The sequence below is a fragment of the Oncorhynchus mykiss genome, chromosome 4 (genome assembly GCF_013265735.2).
Source record: "Oncorhynchus mykiss isolate Arlee chromosome 4, USDA_OmykA_1.1, whole genome shotgun sequence".
In the NCBI taxonomy this organism is placed as follows: Eukaryota; Metazoa; Chordata; class Actinopteri; order Salmoniformes; family Salmonidae; genus Oncorhynchus; species Oncorhynchus mykiss.
Genome location: NC_048568.1, coordinates 10,748,043 through 10,764,841, shown reverse-complemented (window position 1 = coordinate 10,764,841; position 16,799 = coordinate 10,748,043). Strand labels below are relative to the sequence as shown.

General features: G+C 41.8%; 1 protein-coding gene across 2 annotated transcripts; it reads right to left on the bottom strand.

Moving 5' to 3' along the window:
* Window positions 1-325: 325 nt before the first annotated feature.
* On the bottom strand, window positions 326-16,728 carry LOC110522062 (grainyhead-like protein 1 homolog). 2 transcript variants are annotated; one of them, XM_021600133.2, is made up of 15 exons: window positions 16,429-16,728; window positions 15,493-15,685; window positions 12,508-12,581; window positions 12,020-12,371; window positions 11,437-11,519; window positions 11,101-11,257; window positions 10,802-10,913; window positions 10,206-10,300; window positions 9,390-9,627; window positions 5,694-5,818; window positions 3,260-3,288; window positions 2,988-3,073; window positions 2,346-2,431; window positions 1,685-1,749; window positions 326-1,440 (listed from the first exon to the last, which is right to left on the bottom strand). In XM_021600133.2, the coding sequence occupies exons 1-15, from the start codon at window positions 16,446-16,448 to the stop codon at window positions 1,326-1,328; spliced, it is 1,830 nt and encodes a 609-aa protein (XP_021455808.1). In that variant the 5' UTR covers window positions 16,449-16,728; the 3' UTR covers window positions 326-1,325. The 2 variants fall into 2 exon arrangements, with proteins under 2 accessions (XP_021455808.1, XP_036831502.1); XM_036975607.1 differs by lacking the exon at window positions 16,429-16,728 and adding an exon at window positions 16,286-16,417.
* Between the last annotated feature and the right edge of the window lie 71 nt (window positions 16,729-16,799).

Below are 16,799 nucleotides of genomic sequence, written 5' to 3'. Positions count from 1 at the left end.
TTTGAAACAAGTAGCATGGGACAGCCTGACTGCATGATGTTCAGGATAGGACTAAAAGAGTTGTGAGAAAGATGGTTCTCAAGACTCTATATTATTTTTCTAACTCAATTTAAAGGGCAATAAAACACACTTTCTGATGTGGTTCTATTTATATGAAACTCAACTTGCATCCCAAATGGTACCATATTCCCAATATAGTGCACTACTTTTGACCAGAGCCTAATCACCAAATCTGCACACATTCCTGCTTCATGCCTCGTTGATGCAGTTGAGTTAAGTTCCCTCACAAAAACACAATGTGCAAAGAAATACTTAGTCTGAAGAACGACTTTAACAAATGTAATAACCACTGTTGTTAAGCATCTGCTAACAGGACTGATTTCAAACCAGTTCTCGCATGACAGACAAGGTTTTGAAACACTAACGCACACTTCCTGACCCCCACCCCCATTTCCTGTTGCCAAGAAATATTCACATTGTGTCATCACATATGGAGCTGACACCTATATATCTAGATTCAGATACACTCACCACACTTGGCACAAAATGTAAATATAAATACATTTAATTGAATTCATATATTACTTTTTCATGATGTAAACATACAAATAAAAAATATTAAAGTACATACTCAGACAGAAATAGCCCTAACCGGTCACCGCATCATGTTTTACAAGTCCATTTCTTAAAACTGACCACTGCATATCTTTGAAAATAATACATAATATGAACTTTTATGAACACTGACATTCTAAACAACACTCTGCCATCTCGCCTGGAAAATAATTCATTCACAGCGACATATACTGTAAAGTAGTAGTACAAAATGTCTACATTTAAGCAAGGAAAATATAATTGGCTGTTACACAATATTGTTTCCAAATGTTCCTCAAAAATAATTTCAACTTTTAACATGGAGACAGTGAATCAATCAGTCATATTTTAAGTGAAAATGCAACAAGAATCTTGCCAGCGAACGAGGTAGCAATGTTGCGCAACCAGAAAATGGCCTTGTAGTCACTGGTGCAGCAGAAAGGCAGAAGTCATGAAAAGATCTAGTTTTACTTGTAGAAGTATGTTACAGTTGTGTAAACAGGTGACTAATCTTACTGTTCTGGGTCCCTACTCACGCCCTTGGAGCTCAATATGTGTCCCTCCTCCAAGGACCTGACCTTGGAGGCACCAAACAGAAGAAAAATGTATAAAACAGGGAGGTTCAATAACCTGTACTGGTCCAATAAGAAATTGTTATTTTCGTTTTCCATTGCGAAACGTTTCGAAACGTTGCTGGCCCTAATGTATACCCCCCTGTCCAGGTTCAGAGCTCAGATCTCGGTCAGTGTCAGCAGGACCTTTCCCCCCACCTCCTCCATGCGGATGTGGAAGGCATCCTCGTTGGAGTAATGCTTGATGATGTTGTCGTCCATATGAACTAGGATCCTACAGACAAGAGAGTAGAAGTGATTTACTTATTTTCAAAGTGGAGTTTACTCTATAAACATGTTCTAGATTATTTACTTTCCACCCGTCCCAAATGGCACCATATTCCCTATGTAGTGCACTACTTCTGACCAGAGCCTTATGGCCCTGGTCAAAAGTAGTGCACTATATAGGGAATAGGGTGCCATTTGGGACACACCCTATTCCCAGTGACCTACATCATGAGCGGTGACACCGGTCTTACCCTTTTTTGCACCTCTTGTAGACTTTCCCCATTTTTCCAAGCGGCAGCTCATATTTATCAGATACCTAGAGATGTGATGAAAAACATGGGAAACCCCCTATGAGAACTGGGCGTGAACAGTCAGACAATACAATACATTCCACTGAACGTCTGTGTGCCTTCTCTGATGAGTGACTGCTTCCTGACAGACACAAACAGGAAACAAACCTATCTGACTGTGACACTGTGGTTTGCATCCCAAATAGCACCGTATATACACTATACAGTGCACTACTTTTGACCAGAACCCTATGGACCCTGGTCAAAAGTAGTTCACTATAAAGGGAATAGGGTGTCATTTAGGAGGCATCCAGGGTGGCACACTTCACACAAATAGCTATGTCTGCTTACTATGTATTTAAACCCACGGGGGGGAAAAAAATCAAGGTCACTTATATGGCACACACTCAAAACATACAACACTTATCAGACAAAGTCCGACTACAGCTATTTTTGAACTTTGCCAGTTGAGAAATGATATCCCTGGGATAAATACAGTCATGTCAAAGAAGAAGTTCGGAGCTAAATAGATTCATTTTAGACTCATCTCCAAAAACCGAGGAGTTCTGAAAATACTTCTGCAAAAACAAAGGTTCTATGGAACCCAACAACATCTGCTCACAGCCTCCAGTAGTCCTGCCAGAGTGGGCGTCCTCAGCATTAGAGCATCAAACACCTCCTCTGTCTCCTTACGGACGTAGAGCAGCACTAGAGGAACACAGAGAGAGACGAAACCAAAAGTCAGATACCACACTAAAAGATTGCCTACCACACCAACCCCCTCAGTGTGAGGGAGAGGTACATTCAAATTCCACACCAACCCAGTCAGATACTACCACACCACACCAACCCCCAGTGTGAGGGAGAGTTGCCATAAGCAAAAGGAGGTAGGAATACACACAAAGTATGTTTTTCGACATGGGTGTGAGACAGTTTCAAACATTAAAATACTGTGTGGGTTTCTCTCCCAGTCAAGTAACTGAGGTAAGATCTTAGCAACTAATACAGCATTGCCCTAATATCCTGTTGGGTGATATTTCCATGGTTGTGGTGTGTATTCATGCTGAAAAAACTTCCACTCACCCCCCATAAAGATAGTGAATTGGCACCCTATTCCCTATATAGTGCACTACTTTTGACCATAGCCCAGGATAGGGGGCCATTTTGGACACCCCTTTGTTACACTGAGAGCAGGCTGGACCATAATAATGCCTGTCTGCCTGCCTGCCTGCCTGTCTGCATATGTCTCTACTGTTTGATGTACCCTTTTCTGGCTCCTCCCTCCTGGCTCTCTTGTGAGTGGCAGAGTCAAATTCCTCATCATAGTGGAGCAGTCTCTTCTGCCCCAAGCTGCAGAAAAACAAACAATACATGTATGACTCGTGAGTATGGATGAGTACGGAAAATGCAGTTAATCACTTATTATGGGTATGCAGCATTTCCAATTATTATAAAAAAAAATGTTTTTGACATTTATAGCATCTATACATGTTACCTGATATTACAAGTCTTGTCTAAAAGAAGAACTGTACTCACCCATCCTCACCGTCATCTGATATGCATGTCTGATAAAGGATAAAGAGCTAGATTAGATACCCGATATCCGTATCTATACTGATATCTATGCAAATAACGTCTGCTAAAAAGCAGTGGTAGAAAAAGCACCCAACTGTCATACTTGAGTAAAAGTAAAAATACCTTTTAATAGAAAATGACTCAAGTAAACGTGAGTCACCCAGTAAAATACTACTTGAGTAAGTCTAAAAGTATTTGGTTTTAAATGTACTCAAGTATCAAAAGTAAATGTAATTGCTAAGATGTACTTAAGTATCAAAAGTAAAAGTATAAATAATTTACAATCCTTTATATTAAGCAAACAGCACCATTTTCTTGTTTTTCTTATTTCTGGATAGCCAATGGCACACTCCAACACTTAGACATAATTGACTAACAAAGCATGTATGTTTAGCGTGTCCTCCAGATCAGAGGCAGTAGGGATGACCAGGGATGTTCTTTTGGTAAGTGTGTGAATTGCACCATTTTCCTTTCCTGCTAAGCATTCAAAAAGTAATGAGTACTTTTGAGTGTCCGGGAAAAAACGTACATTATTTTCTTTAGGAATTTAGTGAAGTAAAAGTAGTCAAGAATAAAAACAGTAAAGTAAAGTATAGATACCCCCCCAAAAACGATGTAATTAGTACTTTAAAGTATTTTTACTTAAGTACTTTACACCACTGCTAATAAATATAACATGTAAATGACCCAGAGCATAGTCTTTGTTCATGTTTCGGATCGTTAGTACTCTAGTTGTTTACAGGGACAACCACCTTGAGGGGGAAACCCGAGCCCCTACAGGACAATAACAAGGACATCATGTGATGTCACATCTCCAGAATGTTCTTCACCTGGGCTATTTGTTCAGCTGCTATTGTCTCAAGCCAACTACACTGAAACTCTCCAGTCAGTGTAGCACCAGCACCCTTTGAGGGCTGCCGTCTCTTAGCTGTGATAGTCCTTTTGTGTTCTTTATGTTGCACAACACACATTTTCTGAAAAGATGTCTCAAAAATGTAATGTATTTACATGTGATCTCACACAAATTTAAGTAAGTCTTGTTATATGAGCTTTACTCCTCTATTTCAGCTGATTATCGTATTTAAATGAATCAGAAGTATTGTATGCAACCAGGTGTATATTTTTTTATAACTCATTTGTATTACAAATTATTATTAAATGAAATGTTGCTCAGTCCTAGCAAAGGCTAAAAACAAAACGTCCCTAGAGACTATGGTAAGTTTGACGATATGCTGCAGTGTAATATGGGTAGGGTTGCATTCCAGTTTCTTTCCCAAACCTGGGAAGGTTTTTCCAGAAATCCCAGTTGGAGGATTGCCTCCCAGCGTATTGCCTCCCAGCGTATTGCCTCCCAGCGTATTGCCTCCATTCCAGGAATCCTCCAACTGGTATTTCTAAAAAGTCCAGGAACTTTGGGAAAGTTACTAGAATTTTGAAACCCTAAACATGGGTAATGTAAGATTATTTTCTTGGGGGTGGGGTAGATCAGCTTTAATACTTCAGATAGATTGTAGGTTCTATAAATGTAATTGTTTGCATGATTTTCCCTTTACTTATCCCCCCACCCTACCATACCTACCCTACTTGGAGTAAATTAAAGGACAGCCATACTTCTACTGCTACTTACAGTTATTTCGCTCACATCTAACGGTACCTGTAGTTAAATAATTATAAATATCTCCTCTTTCTTCAATTGCTGGATTTTTCACCCACACCGACCCTCCGATGTCCACAGATCAATCCATCTTTCCTAGTATAATGCCATTTAGCTATTTCCTTTAGCAACACATCCCTCCATTTTACTATGATGTCTAACGAGGGTCCTGAACCTCCCTATTCATAACATTTCTACCTAGTATATTGCCCTAAAAATAAATACTTTGATATTTCCCATTGGCTGATTCTGGTTTTCAGGTCCCCTAACGTTACAGTTTGCAGGTCCACCTGAACCCTGATATTATGACATAAAAACCATTCCTGGACCTGACTCCAAAAGAGAGCCACCAATGGACATAATTTTACCATTTTTGTTTACAATGTCCTTCATAAATATGATATCCTTTTAGTAAATCCCCTCCCCTCCCAGATGTGTTTTTCTTCTCTCTCAGTATATTGGAGTTTAGCCATATTATTTGCTGTAATATCAGGATCTGCCTTTTCTGGAGGATGAAATTGAAATGGTAGCCAACTCTGTATGACTTCATTTAAAAAGGAGGATCCTTTAAACAGGGATCCACTGTAAGGTTTTAAGATGCAAAAAAAGCCCACTCTTAAACACAGGATGGGCCTCTCTAAGTACCTTTCTAGAAAACCAATTTGGATTTAGATACAATTTCTGGACAATGGAGGATTTAATGCTTTAATATTTTAACTTGACATGTAATGTAGGACTTACATGGTGGCGCTGGGTGCTGGGGAAGTAAACCTCAGGGATGAAGAGGACCGGCTGGGAGTTCATATCACTCATGGCTTTGAACGATGTTATGTCCACATGCTTCAGCTTCAGAGGGTCTTCCACACCTGCGATAGGACAGCAGGGGGAGGTAGAGAGGTTAACATGGGAGCAGGATGGGACGGTAGTCTCGCTCACCAAAATAAGGGGCCCTCCGTCTGGGCGCTCCACCATCGGTTGTGAGAAGAGACCAATGGGACTTTTCCTTTTCTTCAAGGTGATTTTTATTTGATTGAGGCAGGTCTACTATTGTATGTCAACTCTAGAAACTGAGTTTCTTTACCCTTGACATGCTGTTTCCCTGGCTTGCTTTTTAGGGGTTAGTTGAGGACAGGATTTTGTGAATCACACAAAGAAAAATGTATTCGTTATAAGCACTATATATTAATCTTGGTTAACCCAGAACTAAAGTCTTGCGTAATTGGTCAGATGTTCGATTAAGTTCTGGGTTCATATGTTTTGAGAAGAGATAGAATGAGGATTGGAAACGGACTGAAGAGCTCCACCCTCTCTCTTTGCAAGTTGCGGGCAAGTCTATGGGCCAAATGTCCCCAACCCATCCAAAATTCAAAAGAAGCTAATACCTGCAAAATTGTGATTCGTCCAAAGCACCGGAACTAAGAGCAGGGACACACATAAGGTTGTCTACCGTTCACCAGGCGAGAGTAATTACACCTCTGAACAGTGTAGGCAGTCAATCTCTTTTGTGTTCACACAGAAAATACGTTTAAGTCATCAGCCACAAAGCCTTGTTAAAATACTCCAAACCAAAAGGTGGCAGTAGCCTTGTTTGGTAATGCATGTCCGCGTGTGTTGCTTAGTTTATGGTGTAGATGCCAATGCTAGCTAGCTGAGCTAATGTTGCTATTTTGTAGAAAGCCCTTGATGATACTAGCCAGATGGCCACAGCTAGATAACTATCTAGAAAGATGACAAAGAAACAATTTAATCCACTTTCCATAATCCCATACTGCCAGCCCATAGCTAGCTGGCTAAACATTTCGGCAGTGAGATTGTCGATGTGTTTCATTCTTAAATGCTGCTCGTTATCTCACATGTATCGTGACAGATCTACGGTACCATTTATGTTTATGTTATCTGTAATCGAGATATTCAATTATATATATATATATATATATATACACACACTACATGACCAAAAGTATGTGGAAACCTGCTCGTCGAACATCTCATTCCAAAATCATGGGCATTAATATGGATTTGGTCCCCCCTTTGCTGCTATAACAGCCTCTACTCTTCTAGGAAGACATTCCACTAGATGTTGGAACATTGCTGCAGGGACTTGCTTCCATTCAGCAACAAGAGCATTAGTGAGGTTGGGCACTGATGTTGGGCGATTACACCTAACTCGCTGTCGGCATTCCAATTCATCCCAAAGGTGCTCGATGGGGTTGAGGTCAGGGCGCTGTGCAGGCCAGTCAAGTTCTCCCACACTGATCTTGACAAACCATTTCTGTATGGACCTTGCTTTGTACACTGGGCATTGTCATGCTGAAACAGGAAAGGGCTTTCCCCAAACAAAGTTGTCTAGAATGTCCTTATATGCTGTAGCGTTAAGATTCCCTTCACTGGAACTAAGGGGTCTAGCCTGAACCATGAAAAACAGCCCCAGACCATTATTCCTCCTCCACCAAACTTTACATTTGGCACTATGCATCCGAGCAGGTAGAGCTGGGTGGTATACTGTATTTTACGATATACCGGTATTGATGCATGGACCGGTTTGGTTTTTACTTTACCTTCTATAACAGCATTTGAATGTTTGTTAAATGTGATACGCTGTGTGTAATGTCCATATATATAGTTTATTTGCTACTTGAGTCATCCATCTCCACTCTCTCTCTCCATGCCACTTTCCACACAGACCTAGCCCTGCCCCCTGTCACTCAAGAGACATATATGATCAATGCAGCACATGAAACAATATTGATGGCAATGATGGTGTTTTCAATTTTCTTCTTAATATAAATCCACTAGAGGGGCCTCCCGGGTGGCACAGTGGTTAAGGGCGCTGTACTGCAGCGCCAGCTGTGCCGCCAGAGAGACTCTGGGTTCGCGCCCAGGCTCTTTTTAACATATATATATATATATATAAAACCACTAGCTTGTTAGCCGCTAATGCTAATCACAAGCTAGCTGATAAATGTACTGCGTCCGAGCATATTTTTTGTGCAACAATATCTTCTACATCAAAGAGGAATACACAAAGCAGGAATGTTAACTACATGAAGTAGCTAAGAGAAAACATTAAATGAAGCCAAAGATTATAGGGTCCCCTAGGAAACACTGGTCAACACTTTGGTTCCTACCCTGTCACAATAACTCCTCCCTGGCATTTTCATTTGTGAAACTGTATTTAAAGTCCTTACTAAAATATTCTAACTTTAGAATTTGAATAATAATTACATTTCCATGAATCCAACAGTTCACCCAAGTGTTTTGCTCTAAATCACAAGTCAAATCGCAATTGCAACATTTGGTTAAAAATAAGGCCTAGATTGTTTGCCCATATTGTGCAACCCTACGTGGCAGTGTGGAAATGATCTCAAATGAGTACAGGAAATGCAGAAATATATGGAAATGCAGAAATTTTGTTTGGGTGTAAGTTGTATTGAACAGATTCATCCATTGAACTGCCAAATGGTGAAGTGTGATTCATCACTTCAGAGAACATGTTTCCACTGCTCCAGAGTCCAAATGCGGCTAGCTTTACAACCACTCCAGCCGATGCTTGGCATTGCGCATGGTGATCTTAGGCTTGTGTGTGGCTGCTTGGTCATGGAAACTACTCCCTTCACAAAACAAGTCCTCAACTGGCAGCTTCATTAAATAGTACCTGTAAAACACCAGTCTCAACGTCAACAGTGAAGAGGCGACTCGGAGATGCTGGCCTTCTAGGCAAGTTCCTCTGTCCAGTGTCCTTTTGCCCATCTTAATCTTTTCTTTTTATTGGCCAGTCTGAGATATGGCTTTTTCTTTGTAACTCTGCATAGAAGGCCAGCATCCCGGAGTCGCCTCTTCACTGTTGATGTTGAGACTGGTGTTTTGCGGGTACAATTTCATGAAGCTGCCAGTTGAGGACTTGTGAGGCGTCTGTTTCTCAAACTAGACACTAATGTACTTGTCTTCTTGCTCAGTTGTGCACTGGGGCCTTCCACTCCTCTTTCTATTCTGGTTAGAGCCAGTTTGCGCTGTTCTGTGATGGTAGTATTACACAGCGTTGTACGAAATCTTCAGTTTCTTGGCAATTTCTCGCACTGAATAGCCTTCATTTCTCAGAACAAGAATAGACTGACAAGTTTCAGAAGAAAGTTCTTTGTTTCTGGCCATTTTGAGCCTGTAATCGAACCACCAAATGCTGATGCTCCAGATACTCAACTAGTCTAAAGAAGGGCAGTTTTCAGCTGTGCTAACATAATTGCGAAAGAGTTTTCTAATGATCAATTAGCCCTTTAAAATTATAAACTTGGATTAGCTAACACCAAATGTGTTTTTCTTTTAAAAACAAGAACATTTCTAAGTGACCCCAAACTTTTGAACGGTAGTATATATGTATGGGTGTGTGTGTGTGTGACTTAAAGACTGACTGATTGATTGTATCAGGTGTACTGTACTCACAGGCTGCAGTTGTCTCCTGTCCCCTTCCCTTCCTTTGAGTCTGCTTCCTCTCCTCGTCTCGGATCTTCCTCTCGGCACCTTTGTCACAGAACACCTTGATCTGGCAGTAGGCTCTGTGCACTAGCTTGTCACCATGGCCACCACAGCTGTAGGTGTCAATCTGGAGGTTGAGAGGAAGGCCCCGCACTCCCTTTTGAGGGGAGAAGTCTGTACTCAGACAGTTCACTGACACAAACACCTGATGGGGCAAAGATCAAGGTACATAAGGATTCAAATTCTTAAACACTCTATTGTTCATCCAATTTACATTGGACAGAAAAGTCTATGGCATGAGGCTCACATACAACATTAAATAAACACACCAATAATGACATGAAAACATACACTGTTAGAGTAGTAATAGACAGAATCTTTTACATGTAAATGAACAGTTCTGATGCACATGTATGGGTTTATTTCCATTGAGTCTGACATTTCCTTCATGCTGGTAGAAAACCAAGGTAGAAAATTGTAGACTCTAGAAACTATAGTCGTGGGTTGTTTCAAAGTGTTGTGTATGATTGATTTACTTGTGTATGTCTCCCCCAGCTGGAGATTGTTTGTAACTACTTTATTTTTCTGACAAAGACATACATTTTGCTCCAAATTCTGGTGTAGAGTGAAGTTGCCTCTAGACTAGAGTCTCTAGAGTCTAGACGTTGATCTTGCATTTTTTACACTATTGGTTCAGGTTAAGATTGGGGGAGGGCAAGTTGATCCTAGATCTGTACCCAGGGGAAACTTCACCCCGGAGCCCAAAATATTGGCCTATTTTACCCGTGGCTCGTCCTTAGTGTCCCATGTGAAAGAGATGGCATTGTAGGCAATCTCCTCAATACTGGCAATCGTATTGAAGCTCTCTTTGTAGTCAGCTGGGATGAACAAACAGGGAAGAGATACAACAGATGGTTTACACACAAACAATAATGTTTAGTGACTGTTTTGGTTGTGTGTGTGTGTGTGTGTGTGTGTGTAAAGCAGCATCGTTCTTGTTTGGAACAATCGATTGACTGCATTTGACCTAACACAACAGCATGCAAACGTATAATGAATTTAACAGCGAGGAAGACGGACTGCGCTGCTTGAGTGACAGAGGGCGTGGCTTGATGTGTGCAGAAAGCGGCCACAAGAGCAGAAAAAAAACATAGCAAATTATAAAAACAGACATTGCACACGGCTGAGATGCATTTCAAAATATTGCATGCGATATGGATTTCTTGCGATATGAATATTGCACATGTCAATACTGCGATTTCGATGTGAATTCAATTAATTGTGCAGCCCTAGTGTGAGTGAGAGCGTGTGCATGCATGCGGTTGTGTGTGTGCGTATGATTGCAGTGTGTGTATGAATGCGTGTGTGTAACCCCTTACCAATATCAATGCAGCGCTGCTTGGCTGTGTGCTGTCGGCTGTGCCAGTATCTCCAGTGTTTGAGCTGGTCTTCTGTGAACTTTTCCTCTCCAAACACCAGCATCACCACACTCTGAAATATTCCATCAGTAAGTCATTCCCAAAACATTCCCCAAACCTAGAGACACACTAGATACTTGTAGAATAGAAATAGATGAGAGATGAAAGAGAAGGGAGAGAAAGACACAGAGAGGGAGGGAGGAGAGACAGAAAGAGCGATAAGAATAGAAACAGAAGAGATACAATAGAGAAGCTCATACTCGGAATGCTCCATTGAGGTGGGGTAGGACCGTGGGGCCCCCTAGCTCTCTTAGGGTGATGGGGTAGAACTGGCCCTTGTTCAGGTAACTCATCTGGCCACTGCCGCTCTTGGGCCGGATAGACTGGGGAGCCTCCAGCATGTACTCAAAGTGTTGACTGAGAGAGAGAATATTCTTTGTCATCATACATCCTTGATGTCTGGTGACTATGAAAGCATTTTTGAAAACACACAAAGTTCAGTTCATTTATTCTGCCTTTTAACATGAATGTGTAAAAGGAATGTCTCTCTCAATGTGTCTCCCAGTCTCTATCCCATGTTTGACTGTGTATGTTACCTTGCAGTCAAGCTGTAGTAAGGGTATCCACCGGGAGGGATGGAGGTCATACGTTGCTGGAGCTCCTCCGAGAGAGGGAAGACCTGTGGGTCACAACAAAACATTTCAGGGGAACATTAGCACCATAGACATAGGATACGACCCAAATGGCACCCTATTCACTTGGCTTTATAGTGCACTATAGGGAATATGCCATAATAATCTGTATAGGTGACCATTACATATTATACTACAAGTGAAAAGGCTGTTTTCTCACAAGCCTGCTACTTTTACAGAGCGTGAGACACTCTCATTCATTTCAATGGGGTGGCAGGTAGCCGAGTGGTTAGAGAGTTGGGCCAGTAACCGAAAGATTGGTGGATCGAATCCCCCCCCTGAACAAGGCAGTTAACCCACTGTTCCTAGGCCGTCATTGTAAATAAGAATTTGTTCTTAACTGACTTGCCTAGTTAAATAAAGGTTCAATTAAAAATGTTTTACAAAAAAGAATCCTGGGTGTAAGCAGTACAGCTCCACAAGAGGATTGTGCTGCTCAGTGTAAAATGATGCCCTGGTTCAATCTGGTTCTAGTTAGAGGACCTACCTCATTGGAGCTGTCCTTGTAGGGCTCTGTGTAGGTGGAATCGGGGGTGAGGCTCTTGGCTCTGGGGCTGTACTGGCTGTGGTTGAGCTGGTGACTGAAGGCCATTCCGTCGGACTGAGAACTGTGGGAGCTGTGGGGACCAGGGGGGAGGCCCACTGGGAAGGAGTGCAGGGCCAGGGTCCGCCCTGTGCTGATGGAGTAGGAGGGAGGGCTGGAGAGGCAGACTATGGAGTCTGAGGCTGGGTAGAGAGCCCGGATCTTGTCCCCCCGGCTGGGTTGGCTGCTGCCCTTGGCCGCAGTGTTGCGAGGGACGGCCCTCAGGGGAGAGTCTTGGAGTGGCATCATGACATTTCTGAGGAGATGATCAGAGTAAATGTCATCTCAGAGCGCAACCTTCTTTACTTCAACACACTTTGTCTCAATTTACAGTAAACGTAAAGTATTCCAAGTCATAACTGGATAACAACATAACTAATTATATTCATTACATTTTGTTTGGATCAGTATCGCCCAGGAGCACTTCTGTTTTGGGCTGTCCAGCCGTTCTCCTATCTCGTGGCACCTAGAAAAGTAATACAATACATATGATACATTTATGGAGGTGGAGGTACTTATAGAATCGTTATAGTATAGTAGGTATATAGTAGTAGTACTATAAACTCAGCAAAAAAAGAAACATCCTCGAACTGTAATTTGCATTTATTTTCAGCAAACTTAACATGCGTAAATATTTGTATGAACATAAGATTCAACAACTGAGACAATACTAAAGATACTCTAAATAAGATTTCCCTATACGCAGATGACATTCTCCTCTATGTAACAGAACCCCAGGCTAGTATCCCAGCTATTCTTGATGTGATTAATTTGTTTGGTACCTTCTCGGGATACAGAATAAATTGGAACAAGAGCAAATTAATGCCCATACGGTTGCAAAACACCTCTTGGCTAGAAGATCTTCCAGTTAAGTTATCTTCAGAAAAATGTACCTACCTAAGAATTGTAGTTACCAAACAATACTCCTCACTATTTAAAGATAATTTCCCCTCTCTGATGCAAAAACTCAAGGCAAACATACAATTTTGGAGAACTCTCCCAATTTCTCTGCTCGAAATAATTAATGCCATTAAAATGGTCTTCCTCCCACAACTGCTCTACCTATACCAGAACATCCCAGTTCTCAATCCCATACCTAAATCCTTTCATAAACAACTGTACTCAATTATCAATCCTTTCATCTGGGATTATAAAACACACAGGATAGGTAAAAAAAAAATCTGTAAATCCAAGATGGAAGGAGGATGGTCTCTCCCAAATTTTATATTTGACTATTGGGCCGCTAACCTCCGCACTGTTACGTTTTTGCTGGCTTAGTATGGAGCGTGAGGAGTGTCGCCCCTTCTCTATTGGCGCTGTGATTTTGTCGCCCGTCAATCTGGAGATGTCACTTTATCTTAACAATCCTATTATACATAGCACAGTCCGAATCTGGAAGCAAATTAAAGTCCACTTTGATCTTAGACCAATGTCATTCATGCTCCCTGTCGCCAGGAATCCCTCCTTTGCCCCCTCTAACCTTGATAACACCTTTGAGCGATGGGGAGAGTTGGGGATAAGTACCATAGGGGATTTATACATAGAAGGGACCTTTGCTTCCTTTGAGTTGCTGAGGGAAATGTATAATCTTCCCAGAAGTAACTTTTTCAGATAGTCTCTAATTTGTGGGTATGTTAGAAAACACCTCCCAACATTTGGGAATGCTAAACCTTCCATGTTTGACGGATGCATAAAAATATGCCCCACGTCAGACAAACTGATATCGCGTCTATAGGACCCTTTTCAATCTGTTAGCACGCCTTCTACAAATGCCATTAAGGCAAAATGGTGAGGAAGAACTAGGGACTGACAATTCGGTGGCAGACTGGGAAGAGAGCTTGGAGAATATCCACACATGCTCCATTAACTCCATCGTCTCATACAGTTCAAGGTATTACACAGATTACACTATTCCAAACTAAACTGCATAGGATATTTCCTGATACATCCCCTATGTGTGATAAATGTCAGGCTGCGCAGGGTACACTACTCCACTGCTTTGCCCTATGCTCTAGCTTGTATTGTTATTGGCGTGGAATTTTTAGGATCCTCTCTGAAGTTCTGGAGACTTCAATAGACCCAGACCCGCTTCTGATAATCCTGGGAGTGTCTGATTCCCTAAACGGATTAACCAACCCCCCAAAACAACTAATCTCTTACAGTTTCATTTCGGCCCAAAAAATTATATTGTTATTTTGGAAAAGGAGGGAAGCGCCCTCTACCAAATTATGGCTCAGCGAATTGGCAAACACTGTACATTTAGAAAGAATTAGATATTGTGAACAATAAATTATCAACATTTGATCAAATCTGACAGCCTTTCCTCTCCTACCTGGACAAGTCGGCGCTGTGAATTTGTACTTATTAACGCACTCTCAATTGTAATATTTTAATCTACCTTTGGGCAGCATGTGCTGGCCCTGCCATCTGCACAGTGGGGGTCCATGTTCTCTATGTCTTGTTTTGTATTATTTGTTTTGTACCTAGAACTCTGAGTCTTGTTGTTTCTGTTTGCTCTTTTATGTTTAGATAAGAATTGTATACTTGTCTTTTATACCTATACACCATTCTTGTGTGAGTTCAATAAAAAATATTTCAACAAGTAACGCTCATTTCTTCGACGATAAATGTGAATCCGACCATCACCCCTGGTGAGACAAAACCACGACTTGTCAGTGAAGATCACTTTTTGCCAGTTCTGTCTGGTCCAGCGACGGTGGGTTTGTGTCCATAGGCGATGTTGTTGCCGGTGATGTCTGGTGAAGACCTGCCTTACATCAGAGCTACAAGCCCTCAGTCCAGCCTCTCTCAGCCTATTGCGGACAGTCTGAGCACTGATGGAGAGATTGTGCGTTCCTGGTGTAGCTCGGGCAGTTGTTGCCATTCTGTACCTGTCCCGCAGGCGTGATGTTTGGATGTACCGATCCTGTGCAGGTGTTGTTACACATGGTCTGCCACTGCGAGGATGATCAGCTGTCCGTCCTGTCTCCCTGTAGCTCTGTCTTAGGCGTCTCACAGTATGGACATTGCAATTTATTGCCCTGGCCACATCTACAGTCCTCATGCCTCCTTGCAGCATGCTTAAAGCACATTCACGCAGATGAGCAGGGACCCTGGGCATCTTTCTTTTGATGTTTTTCAGAGTCAGCAGAAAGGCCTCTTTAGTGTCCTAAGTTTTCATAACTGTGACCTTAATTGCCTACCGACCGTAAGCTGTTAAGTGTCTTAACAACCGTTCCACGGGTGCATGTTCATTAATTGTTTGTTCATTGAACAAGCATGGGAAACAGTGTTTAAACACTTTACAATGAAGATCTGTAAAGTTATTTGGAATTTGACGAATTATCTTTAAAAGACAGGGTGAGTTTAGTAGGTACCTTGTAGTAGTCGTAGAGGAGGCCCAGAGCGTTGGCACTGTCCTCATCTCCATTGATGCTCATCATGGCCTTGGAGGCGGCTGTCAGGGGGTTCTCCAGGAAGGCTCTCCATGCCTCGTCATCCTCCGTGAATGCTTGCCGCTGACCACCGCTGTACGACGGCTCATTCTGGAGCACCAGAACACCCCTCTTTCTGCACAGTGAGTGGGACAGTCCAACATTTAGTTCAGAATCCCCCTTTCTACAGTCCCAACTTTTAGTTTCGAATCCCCATTTTTCTGCAGTGGGACAGGTCAACATTTAGTTCAGAATCTCCCTTCCTGCACAGTCCAACATTCAAAGTTCAGAATCTCCCTAATTATGCCCAACAATAGCCATAACCTCTTCCATGTTCCATATTACACGGACAGAAGCAGCTACTTCTAGCAGTAGCACTCTTGACAGATCTATTATCCTGCTCTACCAGCAAGACAGGTATTCAATTCGTTGTCTGTGTCATGGCAATCAGACTAATCACTAATGTCTATTAGTAGTAAATTAATGTAATCGCTTTGTTTAAATATAAGATGTCGGGTACAGAAATAGGACGAGTGTGTCAGTATTTGAGTACATTGTCTTAAATTCAATGCACAATCAAGTGTATTACACAACTGTCATTAATGTAATAGAGTTCTTTCAAAAGTTTTCCAAATTCTAAATATAATTTCAAAATATTTACAGGATCAGCATTAAACAATCTTAAATACATCTGTAAAAATACTAAAAATATTACAATTGTGACCCAGTAACTCACAATAGTTTACCTAGGCTACCTGGAATTAGGCTATGGAAGTTCATCAACCGAATTGCGATAAACATTTTTATCATTCCCGTAAACAGACGTATTCTGCTCAGATTCATACACCCAACACAACTGGACCGTGTAGGCCCACTTACTTGCCAAGCTCCTGTGTCATTTCGCTCTGCCGGACTGGACTTTCGAGTTGGAACGGTAAATCCGATCCGTTCACTATTTAAAAAACACGAGATGCTGGTAGGTAAACGTATGTCAACCGTGTCCTCCAGAACTAGTTTATTCGGCTTTTCTCGATCTGTGAGCTGGAGCCGAAGTTTTACCTGCGTTAGGCCACGCTATTGGCTTCCTATGACAATGGGCGGGTTTCAGGTAAAAGGTACTAGGAAATAGATTGTGGAGGTTCACAAAAACCGATACATACCAGTTTCGTAGAGAGAAGTGCCTGAGACTTGGAACAAAGTATTCCAAAACCACACTAATGGCAGGTAACACCTATTACATGTCCATCACA